Source organism: Schistosoma mansoni, chromosome 1 (assembly GCF_000237925.1).
Source record: "Schistosoma mansoni strain Puerto Rico chromosome 1, complete genome".
NCBI classification, from domain to species: Eukaryota; Metazoa; Platyhelminthes; class Trematoda; order Strigeidida; family Schistosomatidae; genus Schistosoma; species Schistosoma mansoni.
Window position 1 is genome coordinate 59433610 of NC_031495.1, and position 15484 is coordinate 59449093.

Consider the following 15484-nt stretch of genomic DNA (forward strand, 5'->3'; position numbering starts at 1 on the left):
TGCACCTGCATCCGATCCTCCTTGCTTATCGATGATGCTTTCCAGTCAGGGACGTGAAAGGTTACACCTGTTCCAGAGTTTCTCCATCAAGTGCGACTAGTTTGGTTGATATTCTCCATGTTGTATTTGATCACCTCGCTTTCCTCCCAGTATGTGTTGACGCTTACTGATGCACAGGCTGCTGCTGCTACTACACTGGTTGTCTTGACCTGCATTTGTTTGTGTGTATAGGATGAAAGGGCTAGGTCATCTGAAAAAGTCCGAATTGTCTAGTTGCATCCAAGCTGTCAATTGTATTCCATGCTTCCTTTCAGATGTTGAGGTCTTCATAATCCAGTCAACCATCAAGAGAGGGTGAGCAGTCTTGTCTGACTTCTGTCTTCCATACACGACTTTGCAGTGTAATTCGTTGTATGAATCCCGGATGATGCTGACTATTTTCTCAGCTACTCACACAATAGTGTTGAGGAAGTTTCTCCTATCCACACTGCCAAACGCCTTCCAAGTTTTATCTCCTCATTTTATTAGTCCTCTCGGCGTCCCACATCGTGCGGACATTCCATGTACCTAAATTAATTGTTGCTCCGGTTGTTAGACAGTGTACCGGTCTCGTGACCTTCGAAAAATTTCGGCTTTCACTATGTGTCATAATTCTTCCCTCAACTCGGAGGGCAAAGTTTGAGTTGCTCATTCTGGTTAGCGTTTTTAAGCAAGTTTGTTTTCCACAGGATGGGGGATGCTGACCCCTTGCCCAACCTTTCTCTTTTACCTGAGCCTGAGGCCGGCCGTAACCCTGGAAGAGCTACAGTCGGAGCCCCGACATTAAAAATAATTCCTAATTCAAATCAAATAATACAAGTTTATACAAGCAAGATCAAGGAATGCAAAACATAGTTACAAGAGTACTGTGCAATAGTTGAAATACGAGTCAGGAGATTTTCATAGTATGTCGTGTGTTACAAGCAGCTGGGATTCCTTGGAGGTTCTTATGCTTTTGTAAAAATTTGTCACAGGTCATGTTTTGGAATAGCTCGTCGAACATTTGTTGGTCAGTTAGATGTCCCTTTCGGAACAATTATTTGATAAATTCTATGAATTGAAGATGTCATTATCAAAAGCATTAAATGTATTTTACTTTGTAGACTCGGAAGATAATTAAGTTACAGAGACCTGACTGTGTGAGTCTTTTGAGGCTTAATTTTGAAAGCCCGCCCTAGCACAGCTGAACCATTGTTCGATTTAAGAGTTAAAAAGGTATGAGTTGTGGGAAAACTTGCAGTACAGAATTAAATAACTCTTTGCATCATCATGGAATTTTAATATCAAGAAAGCAACTATATTTTCATGACAGGATTAGAAATTCATATTACCGGAGTAATTTACAACTTAGTGGTTGGATCTAAACATTTCTATTGAGAAGTCCGGAATAAAACTATGGTTACGCTTAATACCAGAGAAACGTCAGAAAATTACGAAATACAAAGTAAACATTATGAAAAAAGATAAAATCACATAGAAGAACTGAAGGAAATTGAAAACAGGAATGATTATAAGCAGTAATGTTAATGGTTAGAAATGAAAAAAGTTAAACAGGTGAATGAAATAGATATACTTAGAAAATTAAACCGATGAAATTATAATTCTTTTCAAAACAATGATAGTGCAGAAATTAAGCCATAATCTCGTGTATTAATCCCAATCAAAAGGATTTGACGATCGTGGCTTGGAAAGATTTTGTTGTTGTTGCTGTTCACCGATCAGAGATTCATTGAAACCCACATCTAGAGACTCATGATGTTCAGATTTACGATTAAATGAATGAGATGTTATGTTTTCATTACCATCATCATCATCATTATTAAAATTGAGAGAATCATTGGGCTCATCAAATGGATTTAATGGTTTATGTACAGATAAATCAGATTGAGCTGGATTAGTAGATGAGAAATAACCAACAGATATAGATGATTCCAATTCAAAAGGGTTGGTTGAAGAACTGTGATAATCACTAGCAGTATAAGGAGTTTTAGTATTTGTCGAAGTCAAAGTAGTCCGATTTGACAAAAAGTTTCCAGGTAATGTTGGAGACCTAGTAATAAAATAATCAAATATTCGTTTTAGCAGGGTAGTACGTTCATTCCTTTTTTGTGATGAGAATTACTATTTAGAAAACAAAAATGAGTATTGAAAATATAACTTCGGTTCTATTATGATGTGTTCACTACTCAGTTTTATGGACTAATATTTGTTTTTACCATTAAAAAGTAAATTATTTCTGGAGAAATTTTGGGAAATTCCCACGTTTCTTTAGAAGAGTAAACTTAAGTGATTTGTTAGATGGATATATTTATCTCAAAAAAGAATTGTATCATGACCTAATTGATTTATATCATGATAGAAAGTAGCTGTCGAAATAGTAAAACTAGTCAACTAACAAGACTGAATGATACATTGCGAAACAAAATAACACATGTTTAGTCAACTGTCTTCCAGAAGTACACGATATTTTTCATTTTCATAGTCTGCTGAAATAATATGAACTCTAGGTTTATTGAAAAATGCTCAAAGTTAGGAATGATCCTATAAAGTTCACAAAGAATTCTTCGACTGAAAATATAAATATTACAAATCATACAAGTCCATCTGTCCACGGAATCCAGCAGCTTCATTTATTTTACTATACGGTTATGTAATGTAGATCTTTGAAAAAGGAAGATTAAAATAAAACAGGGATCTTTTATATCAGTAGCATATGTAACATTTAAAATTTAGTGGCTGACGATTAATGTAATTGAATTTGTAGAAGTCAGAATAAAAAATACTGAGTGGTAAGAAGTTAGGTTTTCATTTTTGCTAATCTCTAGTATTTAAAGTGATGACTTAGTAAAAGTGACTTGAAAACACTTGTTTTCCAACTAACTATGATGTATTTTCAAATCCTGCTTCATCTAATTGTAGTCTAAACAAACAACTAAGTAGCTAGCCCTCTCATAAGAAATATGAATCGAAACATAAACCATTCAATATGTACATAGTTATTTAGTTGGATTCAATGACACTTTTTAAATATTATCCATTGGAAGTCGATAGTAATATTGTAGGAGAAGAATATATATAACAAATTTATTCGAAGAGTTGCTTTGAAAAATGCAAAGTGAATCTAATAAATGAGGGAAATTTCAAGATTAATTCACTTAGTTATCAGATTATGACTACATCTACTGATCATTAAGTACTTTGTAATACTAGTGTAAAACTAGTGGTCGGACTAGAAACGAAAATTTTTTAAAGGGATGCTACAACGGCATAATTTATAAATAGGAAATTATGTAACCATGTATGTTGTGAATTGTCTAAAAGCTGTAAGCAAATTTTGTCGATCAGTTCTAATAATTGTTTTCCTCTCAATGAATAAAAATGTTATAACATTGACAGTAATCTAAAACCAAAATGTCAATTCAAAAGTACTCCCATAGTTCTCAAGGAAGTTTGATTTTTGGACACTAGATTCAAGAGAGGAACGGAAGCTGAAATATTAAAGAATGGTCTATGTGGATACCCGAGGACGTTTTATTTAACAGAGCTCCTCCTGACTGTTTTCACCAGAAAGTTACTCATTCAACAAAGTGTAAAAAATAAGCTGCTGCATTGGGCTACCTTAATGTTCATTTATCGGTTTACTAGCCCTTGTGGAGCAGGTTATATTGGATGTGTAAAGCATGCACTTGGTAAACGAATATCCAAGCACTACCCTACATGGGTATCCGAAGTAGAATGCAAAGCGATCAATAGTTCAATCCTTGGAAACACGGTCAACTTGGGTCACACCAAGTGAATCGTCATCTGAAATCCTCTACAAACTGAAAAGAACTGGTCGAGAAAAGGTTTGGATGGGGAATTTGTGCACAGCTAAGGCTATAAGCCCCCAAATGCCCTGGTACGGCCGAGAGTGGGAAGAGTCCGCTCTCCCTCTCGAAATGCTCTCACATGGCCACGCGAATATATAGCTTCTGCCAGGGAAGTCCTACTCACTGCCTTCTCGTGGCGGGGGTGTTGTATCCGAAATTGGGAGGACGAAAAGCGAATGTCCGGCGCTTTAACCGGGTTGGTGGACATGGAAAGTTCACCTAGGGGAGTTGGAAAACCCTGATTCCAAACCAATGGTGCACATGGACTCCAGTATCCGGAAGGAACGAATGGCGTATGAACTTAGTGTTGGTCACCGGTTACCATGGGACTGCATCTCCTCACGATGCTCCACTGCCTTGTGGACTAGACCTTCAGGTCAAAGGCTCCGGGTGTGGCCCCCTAAGAAAACCACCTGCTTCAGTCTGGGCACCTGGGCAGTATCACAGCCGTCACACAAATCAAATGAGATTTGTGAGGTGCATATATATCTGGTGCCCCTTTGTACCAATATTTATGTGTTTAAATAAAATAAAATAAAAAGCAACTCACAATGTTAAACCTGGCCTCTGTGTATGGAAGAGTCATGTTCAATTCGTTATTCTCCCATGGCCTAACCTGTCTGACCAACCCTTTGAATTTTACAAGTTATAATTGATAAGTATTACCTTGTTCTTCGCTGATTTTATAAAGAACATGGTTATACTTAACTTCTGTCTTGTAGATTATTACCTCTTATTACTTCTAAAACTAATACATAACGTAAGCTCTTACGTTACTATGCTAAATGATGTAACCATTTTTTATTCAATGCTTGAAAACTTCAATGACATTGAAATGACACCCTTCCATTCATAAATTATTGTATTCAATACTTGAAATTTTTGATAATCTTGACTATATTATGAAATATCACTTCATTTTGATTGACTTCCATTTGAACAAGTTTGACTATCTTCGATAACTTTGTAATAATCCTCTGTTTTACCATAGACTAATACATGAAAAAAGTACCTATAAAAATATGTCAATTCACTTACTTATAAGAAGTCGAAACTTTCAATGATTCAATGGATTGCTTATCTACAGACAAGACATCATCATGATTTATATCTTTTAGATTTTGACTGCCGATTGATTTACTTTGATTAGTTAACAGTCCAGAACTCTGAGCTAAAACATTAGATAGCGCTTTACTTAGAAGTGGAGAATGAGTTGATGATGAATTGAAATCGGTCGCCAAAGTTGTAGTGGGAATGTTATTATGAGGTAGTTCTTTAGAAAGATTTATTTCTTTCGCCAGATGTAATGCAGTTTTCAGTTGAATTAACAATTGATCAGGTGATTCTTTAACATTTTCAGATAATGATTTATTAATTGGCAAGGTATTATTGATTTCAGCCAATAACTTCCTAAACAAAGAATTGATAAAAATTACAGTTTTAATTATTAAGCGATCTCTAGAATTCATTATTCAGAACTTTTGTTATCCATACCATTTGATTTAAAGTCTGTCTCAGTAGATGAAGAACAGGTCGAGCAAACTGTCAGTCGGAAAATGTGATTACTAAGTTACTAAAAAAAATAAACAATCTAACTTGATTTTATTGACAGTTAATTGTTAGATTTGAAAGTGAAATAAAATATATTAGGAGTAGTAATGAAAGTGTTATTCACTGAGTACACGTCAAGTAGATAAACTTTGTTCCTGTATTTTCACGCCTACTGATAAATGTTTGCAGATAAACATTGTCGTGCAGAGAACTTTTAAGACATGAAGTGTGTGCTGCAGTAAAAAAAGAACCCTATTTTCTGTAACTTGGCTTTTAAGGTGATTAAATATCCCGTAAGATTGACTTCAAACTAAAGGGATTCATTGAAAAGGACATATAGATCCACTAAACTGGTTTTATTATATAGAACGAATCGCTCGTTGAGAGGGTTAAATTTTCAACTATGTGATTGCTTGCCATCTACAGAATAGTAGGTCCAACATCGATATTTCAAAATCCTTCAGAATAACTTACAAATAAATGACTCTGAATTTGTTACGTTATCCTGTAGCCGCCGTTATCAAACAGCTTACACCGAATCCGGGCATTCAAAAAGTTACTGTTGTCATTTTTAGGCTGACTTAGCGACGTCGATTTCCAACACTTAGTTGCGGGACATATGACTTTCTCTCGTCAGTTGCACATTCTTTTTGTTCATTTTCGTTCCTTATCTGAGATTTACTGACTCCATAAACGATGTCCTAACTACTTATTTCGACTGTACATTATGAATTCTATCTAATCAAGTTTTAGACAGTTGGTCAAAATAAGTGAAATAAATATGAACTATAGTAATTAAAAATATCATAATTGCATTATTAATATTAATAAAATGAACAATATACATAGTTGTGGAACATCAATTAAACAATCTACACTGATTGAAGCAACTAATTTTCTTAACAGCATATTACGAGAAAACAGTTTTGTATAGTATGAGAAGTAGTTATACACCTTTAACAGTAACATTGATATTACAAATCTAACTAGATATACCAGAGTGATAGGAGGATAAAACAACCACTTTACTTGCTTGAGAGTATGTTTTTGAACACTGTAGATGAATCCACCCTGATAACTTCAACAGATTGTGAAACCACAAATTAATGCAGAAAAACAGTTGGAATTCTGAAAGATATTTGAAGCTTAAGACGCAAAAGCAAAGGTGATAGGATTTTAGTTTGGATTATCATAGGATATATCAAGTCAAACTGAAAATGGTAGCTAAAATGTTAACGAGATATCTGTTATCGACCGTTTTCATTTACAGGATCCATTCGATGAAATGTAGAATGAATTACTTCGTGAAAACCAGAAACACCATAAACGGAGACTAACAACCATAGAATATTAGAAAGAATTCAAAATATGAAAACAACCGCTTATCTATTTTTATCTCCTGAATGGAAAGTTTACGAAGGAAACTATATTGAAAAGTTGAAGCTGTGATACATATTGTAAAAAACGTAACTACAATTGAGCGATAAACAGATATCAGCAACATACAGCCTTGAACACAAAGCGTAAACCACATCTATTGTATGCTAGTAATATTGAATATATTCGTAAATAAGCTGAAACTGATGATCAGCAACATAGAATTAAACCAATTTCAGCGAATTTTTTTCTTAAAGAAAATACTCGGCGATGAGTTATGTGAACAGTCCATTTAAAAATGATAGTACTGTCGATAAAATAAACGCCAGTACACAGCAACTAATACAAACATATGATGAAAAAAGTTGATCACCACAACTACAAAAGAACTTACTTATTTTGAGGTGCACATTGAGGGCATTGTTGATCACCATAAGCATAGTTGTCAAAGCATCTATTAATCAATAGTTTATAAGTAGGAAGAAAAATACATACAAAGTTATACTGATGTTTTACCACTAGTATGAAAACTGTTTAGTAAACTACGAAACAGTGTGATAAACATCCAGTATTTTATGAATTTCTACATTTGTTTTATTGAATCCTGCTGAATGAATGAACTCAGGGTATCTAGTCTTTTTGATCATAAATAATAGTTCTTGCTTGTAAGTATAACCACGATAATATTTTTTTTTCTATTTCATATATCCACAATGACCTTGGTTGCTATTCGACCGATTGCTTTTACTATTAGTTTGCTAATTGTTATTATTTCATTAACAAAGTTGAGTTCTTGAATACTAATCTTCTTTTGAATTTCTAATTTTTCTCTGTATTCTATCACACTTTGGGGATGTGTTTTCAAAATACTGTGTATAGGTTACCCGATTTATCGAGTTCACACTAGATTCTATTCATATTAAAAAAAGTCTCAATCGTAAAACTTAACCAAGACAATCTACTAAACAAATTACCACGACTCGGTTTTCATTTACTTCCATATATCGAATACAATTTATACATATGTGATTCTTGAGAGACTTAGATTCTTACATTTCTAACTCACCAACAAGATGTAGAACAATCTAACAAGAAAAGCGTGGATGAACGTTATCTGTGGAAAATACCAATTAATCTTTATATACCAAGGTTCTATTTTACATTAGGAAAAATTCGACAAGAGGTTAGCAAATACTTCAATAATATAACAGTCTATCAATTTCGACAATACAATATCATAGCAGTTATCTTTCTAGCAATCGTGATAAAAACTAAATTTTCATAGTCAAATAATGAATATCTATACAAAATTATAAGAACTGTTGTCAAATCTGTAAATAGTTAGTTTTATTACAGCCTTTTCCAAGTTTAACGTTGTAGATACCAAGTATAATGGTGAAGATTTAAATATGAAAAAAATACCAATAGTACTGATATTTTCATATTGATCGAAGATTAAGTAATAACTAATACCATGTTTGTTAATCTCTTCACAATTATTGAAGTTTATTGATGATTAATGAAACAATTTTATCACTTTTCGATAGAACACAGGTTATACAAGGAAATAGTAAAATTCAAACATTTCACATACATCCTATGATAAGAATGATCACATAGAAAATGAATTGATGGAGGGTCCAGACTTTGATGACACAGCTGACATTTTTGTTGTTGAAATATTTTCACTCTAGAACGCGAGAACACATAAACCAATTAGTGGTAGGAAAAGAGATGAAAAACAATATTCAGCAATATTCTTTTGGAGAGAAATGAAAATCTTATCATGGAAATACCACAATTATTCTACAGATGAAATCTTTACAAAAGCGACAAGTCGTTAATTGCCTAATCACTGCCACCGAAAAACACTGTTTACTGGTTTAGGTTGGAAGAAAGTTGGGAGCGGCTAAACCAAAACATGATACCAGTCCATGAAATTAGTGACAATTGAATTGAATGATCTTTGTGGGTACAAACTACTTGGCGGATGTCAGAGCGATTATTGTTAGGTGAGTTGGCTAAGGAGAGGTGCAATCACTCTTTATTTTCCCTTAAACCTTGAGTTCTAAAATTATTTTATACCTTTCAATCCTCAAATTCACGCTTACCGAGTCCTATTGTATATGTTTAACCTTTTCCATTACCACAAATACAGTTACTACTTCTACCACTCCGAAATTTGTGTTGATAACTTTATCCAACTGTGATTATGTGACGTAGCAATTTGAAAATAAGAACATATGTATTACGTTATGTATTGCTTATGACTGACTGTTTCTTGTCTGTGACATTAGTTATAATTTATTCGTATTATACAAATGAATTTATTATAGTAGGATGTCTTCACATTTGATGAACGGAAGAAAAACAAATATTATTTTGCATAAGTAAAGTTATCATTGTCATACATTTTTACACTCACTAACTGAAACAATTCCAATAATAATAATAATAATAATAATAATAATAAAACCATCTAGGTAAACGGAATTACTCAGCTGCGAGAACATTGGGTACAAATAATGCTCATTAAAGCGTTTCACAATAAGTGAGCAATGCTTCGAATATACCTCTGACCGAAAATCTGCAATCTAAGCAATTCTTCCACTATAATATGCCACGTTTTACAGGCATAGGATAAAACAAGGAGAACTGCTTTGAGGTAGACTCGCATTTTTGTACGAAGATGGACTTCATCCCTATGCGCATGCATATTCGTAAGTTGAGTGAGGATTTTGTGCCCCAGTCAAGACTCCACCAGGTGCCCACCTAAGAGAACTAACGACAATTTTAAAATAAGTGGGGTTATTGACGCTCAGTACCGATGAAAATGTAACCTACACTTACACATTAGGAACAGAATAATAATGAGTTGGTTAAAAAAGAATTTATTTAGAATGAATGACATAGTTTTAGAAATTTAGATAAACTACTTTGCATTCATGGTGTTTTTTCTGGTCCATTTTCAAATTTTTAGATAACAAAACCGTTAAACAATAAGTATAAGATCTTGACTATAATGTCACATACATGGAAGTGATCTGAATGAATAACCTCTGCTGAAAAGCAGTAACCAGGTGCAGCTTCCTGGGTTAACTCTGTAACATGTATTTGAAACAAAATTATGGTAGTACTACGAGGCGGCCGAACGGAAAAGCAGCATCAGACCATAAACTCATTAACTTCTCATCCGAGCAGTGTTGGTAGATGCAAACTACTCGGTTGGGGTCCATGCGACCATCGTAACCAATGGTTGCACACTCTGGGTGACATGTCTCAAAATCGATCACAATGGTGTAGGTGTATTCACTCTCTGTCTTCCCTTAAACCGTGAGATTAAAATTACTTTATTTCTACGAACTAATTCTTTCTTCCTGTATCATATCCTTATATGAAATCTACCTTTCATATATTAACACCACTGAAGTAAGTGCTTCTATGAAATTTGGTGATCATTTTGTTGTGCTAATGAAGTGTGTCAACTTGGACCGATGAAAATATGTGCCTGGTTCTAGCTGACTGATTGAAGAGGGTGAAGAAAAATTAAAATATGTTCAAACTCATAATCAATCAAATAGTCATGCATTAATACAGCGGAGTCGCAACGTTATAATCACTGGTTGAAGTTAAACATTGATACCATTGGATGCCGGTTCAGTGGTCTGGAGGTTAAGAGTTCGCGCGCGAAACCGAAAACCCTGGGTTCGAATCCCGTGGATGCGCACTGCCGAGGATTTCCATAGCAGAACAAAACAGCCACCCAATACTTTCGGGTTTTCAATTGTGGTATCACATTGACAGGTTCATGATTTCAATTAATAATCATGAAAATTTGACGAATACAAGACACATTTAGTGATTATGAATAACTAATATATTTGGAATATCCCAATGAGTAGAAAAATTAGATTTTTTCACGTTTCGTGGCTCAGTGTAAGCCACTTCTTCAGAGAATAAATAACCAAATTAACAATAATCCAAGTTTAAATAGTACAACTGAACGTCACGAAACATCAGAAAATCTAATTTTTCTACTCATTGGGATATTACAAATATATTATTTATTTATAACAATCTACCCAATGCTCAATTTATTCAAAGTTATCAAAACAAAACTTGGTAATGATACCTGCAAACTTACTGATTGTTTAATTTACGTACTATTTCACGATTATGCATTGTTTCCTTACGAAGACGATCCACTTCATTTTTCATACTGTTAATCCGATTACTACCACCTTCTAAGTGGCGTAAAAGATAATCCTATGAAACGGGATAAGCATCGTAAGAGATCAGAAAATAATTTGAGAAAGTAAGTTGATATACATATCTGGTAAGTACAAAAAGTGAAGATCCATTTATGAAATATACATAGATTCATTATTCGTAGCCTTATGTACAACATTGTGAAATCAGAAGTAATGAATACTTAGTTCTAGCTGTAGTGGAAATCACAAATGATTACTGAAATGCTAATGGATGGATACTCGAAGAGGAGAAACCCTGACTTAAGATAGCACTCTTAGAATGTGTTATATATCTATATATACACAAAATGAAAACAGATAATGATTTTAAAGGTGCTTATAACTTACACGTATCGTTCCAACATTACAACAATGTTCAGGATCACTATCACACAATAACTGTAGGACAACAAGTGGTGTCGCCAGATTTAAACAGTCCACTTCTGTATATGTTTTCAAAAGAATAGAACGTAAAGTGTGAAGTGATACACAGCAATCAGTCAAAGATAGACAACTAAGAAGTTTACAGTCAATGAATAGATTGAGTGATTAGTATTATAAATAAAAGTATTGCCAATGAGTATCTACACACACTTAACAAAATTTATTATGAGAAATATTCATATTTTGGTTCATGAGTCGATCTAAGCTAGACCACTATTGAAAATTTGGAAGCATTGGACAGCCGTTTCGTCCTAGTATGGAACTCCCTAGAAGTACGCATCCACGACCCCGCATACAGGACTCAAACCCAGGACCTCTGGTCTTGCGCGCGAACTCTTAACTTGTAGACCACTGAGCCGGGATCCAACGGTGTTAATGCCTAACTCCAATCGACCCATGATCTTGCACAACCTTTCATCCATTGCCTGAGGTGGATAACTATCTCACATCCGACACGTATTCGTCTCCACTGGTCGACTGGGAAAATACTACAATCTCCACAAATCATCATATTGAAAATATTCATATATCAATAGACTAATTAAAGTCAAAACTTTATCTGATAGAGGTTAATCAATTATTTTATGTTGGGAACTAATCATTGGAAAATATTGTGAGAAGACCATTTACGATATATAGCGAATCACCTTTACTGCTTATTTTTCTTCAAGAATTTAATCTCAGTTGCTTAGCCGTCAACTAGTAATTAAAAAATTTTAAAATACGTAATTATAAGATATCAATAAATATCTTCTAATTTCCCATTGAACACTAGAACGTGTGTTTAGTCCATTTTTGTCTAACATAAAGATTTAAAACGTTTTAATGTCACTCGAACAAACTTGATAAAGAGCTAAGAAAGTTACTCATGGGCTTGAAGGTAAAAAAATTCAAAATTATTTTTTATCCAAAGTCTAGTCTACAGGTAAAGCAAGTTTTAAAGTAGTATTTTTTTAGTGAAAATCACAGAGATATCTAACTGATTAGTTACTCTGGAGACTAATTCTAAAGTGATTTAGGTACGTTCCCAGAAAGCTTCGATGGTATTTGACAGTTTATGATACCTGAAGATTTAATGACACATCTTATTCATTATAAGATTGTTTTCCTTACAGTTTGCGTCTCTAATATGAATAAACATGTTTCAGAAGATAAAATGTTTTTAACAGTCATTATTAAACATTCCTAAGAAATTTATTTATATTTAACCACTCGCAAACATTTTAACAAAGCTATGAAAACTGATCTTTTGTATAGTTTCATTGAGATCGTGAAGCCATTTACATTAGAACACCATTGAAAATTTGGAAGCACTGGATAGCTGCTTTGTCTTAGTATGAGACTCGTCAGAAATGGGCACCCACGATCCGTACAGTTCATATAGTTCTTGATACAGTTCTCAACAAAGATGAATAGCTGGATTCGAATAAACCATATTTATAAGTATAGTAAATACAAAGTAATAAAAGTGAAGTTGAAAAAGTTATTATTCAATAAATAAATAGATAAAATTAGGACTTACGATCTATGACTCGTTTAAGAATATCTGAATGTTCGGGTTTGTGTGCGTAATTAATCAAAGCAGTAAGCCATAAATTAGGCATTTGATTACTACATAAATAATAAGCAAAGACAAGTGAATTATCAACAGAGCAAATAATAGATAACCATTAAATTAAAGACATTGGCTATCTGACGATGAAAATAGAAGAGTTAACTACTAATCTATGGTAGAAAACCAAAGAACATTTTAATAACACACAAGAAGCATAATATTTCGCTTTGTGAAATTGAAGCTTTAGTTAATTAGTATAGCATGAGGATGAAATCACTTGTTAACGAATCGGTTTAGATAATAGACTTTTAAATTACACTACACTAAAGTGAGGTACTACTAAACACATTTAGTAAATTTGGCTTAGTTACAGAACAAATCAGTAAGCGATTACTCAGTTCTAAAACAACGTATGCTTTTACATATTTAAACCTGTAAGAAAAGTCAGAATAATATTACAAGCAAGAATTAGACCTCAAAACTAGTCCTTAATTGGTTGGAGAGTGAACTATAAACTGATTTCTTTTGATCACCTACGTCACCTTATTATGTTGTATTTTGTAAATAAGTATTTTATTTCTTTATACAGCAAAACCTATCCTTCTATTGAGTGATCTGATTTCAAATTATTTAAGGGCTTAGGTGGACAATACGGTCTCTTGGGTAGCCATTATTCGGTCACAGCACTATTGCATACCATTGGTCGATTAGTATACTACTCATTGACTTGACGACTGGAAATTCATTCAATATTTTAAAAACCGGAATTCATTACACAAAATAACAACGAAGGGAGACCAGATGAAGAGTTTATCGTAATTGTGTATCCTGACGTCTAAACAACTAAGTGTTAGATAACTAAGAAGTGTTAAATTATCTACGCAATGGTAATAAGATTTATTATATTTTTTATTTGTAAGGAGAAAACTACCACCTAATATTTAATATCATGCTGTAATAGTCTTATGATTACAACTTTTATTTAAAATTAATACTTTACACTATCAGTTTGGTAAATGTTATGTAACATGAATTAGGAGGGGCAATCACCAAATTTGCTCAAGTATTGGGAAATAAGAAGCGATATTAAACACAAGAAAATGCAAGAAACAATATATATATATATATATATATATATATATATATATGTTTATCGACGTACCCATAATCTTCACATACATTCATTATCTCTCTATTCATATCTTGTGATATGTAATATCGGAGGATTTGATCATATCTAAGTTATAAGTTTAGAGCACACTGTCATGTACTCAAATTAAGAAAACTTACAACTTTTGTTTCTCCCATAAATAAATACAACCTTTGTAAAATTTTCGCTGATGGCAAATAACTAGAGCTTTCTTTTCATCGTAATGCAGCTACATTAGGTGATTATAAAAATACATAATTTAAAACTAATGTAATGCATAAACAGTATCCAATTCAATATAAATTCTACAAAATGGTAACTAGTGGCTAATCGAAAAGAAATAATTCGTCGTTGTATGGTTAAACATCATATCTGGCCAGGTTGGGCGAAGGACAGTTAATGATGATCAAGAAGTCTACTCTCATTCACTTGATTGAAACAACAACTTGACAAGAATAAAGCTTTAAAAATTGTCCGCCGTATCCCATAAAAGTTTCTATATGGTTCACAGGTTTTTCGTTTGCATATTGTTGAAGTTAGCAGAATCTACATTTAAAAATTTAACCAATACGCTCAAAAGAAGTTGGTACAAACCTTCTCTCTATCCTAGTCATCCACACAGAACATACCAAAGTGGGTCATAACTTAATTTTGATTCCTTCCAACTTTTCAGAATTTCTTCCAGTTTTCTGTGCTTACATAAAGTTGATATTCGTTTCATTATTTTTACCTAACCACTACTTAATTTATTTGTTACCAAAGTATTTTGCTAATTCGCATATTAGAGAGAGGGCTGTGATGAAATATGAATTGAAAAGAAATATTTCTTTACTCTGTTAGCCTTTTAGAAGGCAAACATTTTGCGCCTGTCTAAGACTCGTCAATAAGATTTGAACGTATCAAATAAGTCAGATTAGGAGCAATTAAAATTATCCCATCCAACAAATAGCATATTAGACAAAGATTCCAGACCAAATTTACATAGATAGAAGCTATAATTACTCATGGAGATTGGATAGGAGTCAAAAATCAGTCTATGAATTATGATAACTTAGTGATTTTGCAAGTAAGAAACAGAAAAATGTTTATGACAGAACACAACTATCTAAATCATAGTAATAAGTAATACAACTAATGTATCCTTTCTTCTATAACTTTTTAGGCTATACATGGCTACAAGCAAGACTCTCCAAGCTTATTCACCGAAATGAAACGATAAAATTAACAAAAAAATATTTCGTGATGGTAA

General features: G+C 33.2%; 1 protein-coding gene across 1 annotated transcript in view; it reads right to left on the reverse strand.

The window, feature by feature from the left end:
- Positions 1–1300: 1300 nt before the first annotated feature.
- The window catches only part of Smp_194370 (putative vacuolar membrane protein pep11), a gene marked incomplete at its 5' end in the record, with an annotated part of 41874 nt that continues 27690 nt past the window's right edge, over positions 1301–15484 (reverse strand). Inside the window, 9 exons of the mRNA XM_018795040.1 lie at positions 1301–2089; positions 4947–5318; positions 7231–7290; positions 8431–8526; positions 10981–11102; positions 11435–11529; positions 13053–13141; positions 14248–14322; positions 14376–14464. Of these exons, the coding sequence (XP_018649393.1) occupies positions 1690–2089; positions 4947–5318; positions 7231–7290; positions 8431–8526; positions 10981–11102; positions 11435–11529; positions 13053–13141; positions 14248–14322; positions 14376–14464 (1398 nt within the window). The 3' untranslated portion in view covers positions 1301–1689. The remainder of the gene's footprint in view (positions 2090–4946; positions 5319–7230; positions 7291–8430; positions 8527–10980; positions 11103–11434; positions 11530–13052; positions 13142–14247; positions 14323–14375; positions 14465–15484) is intronic.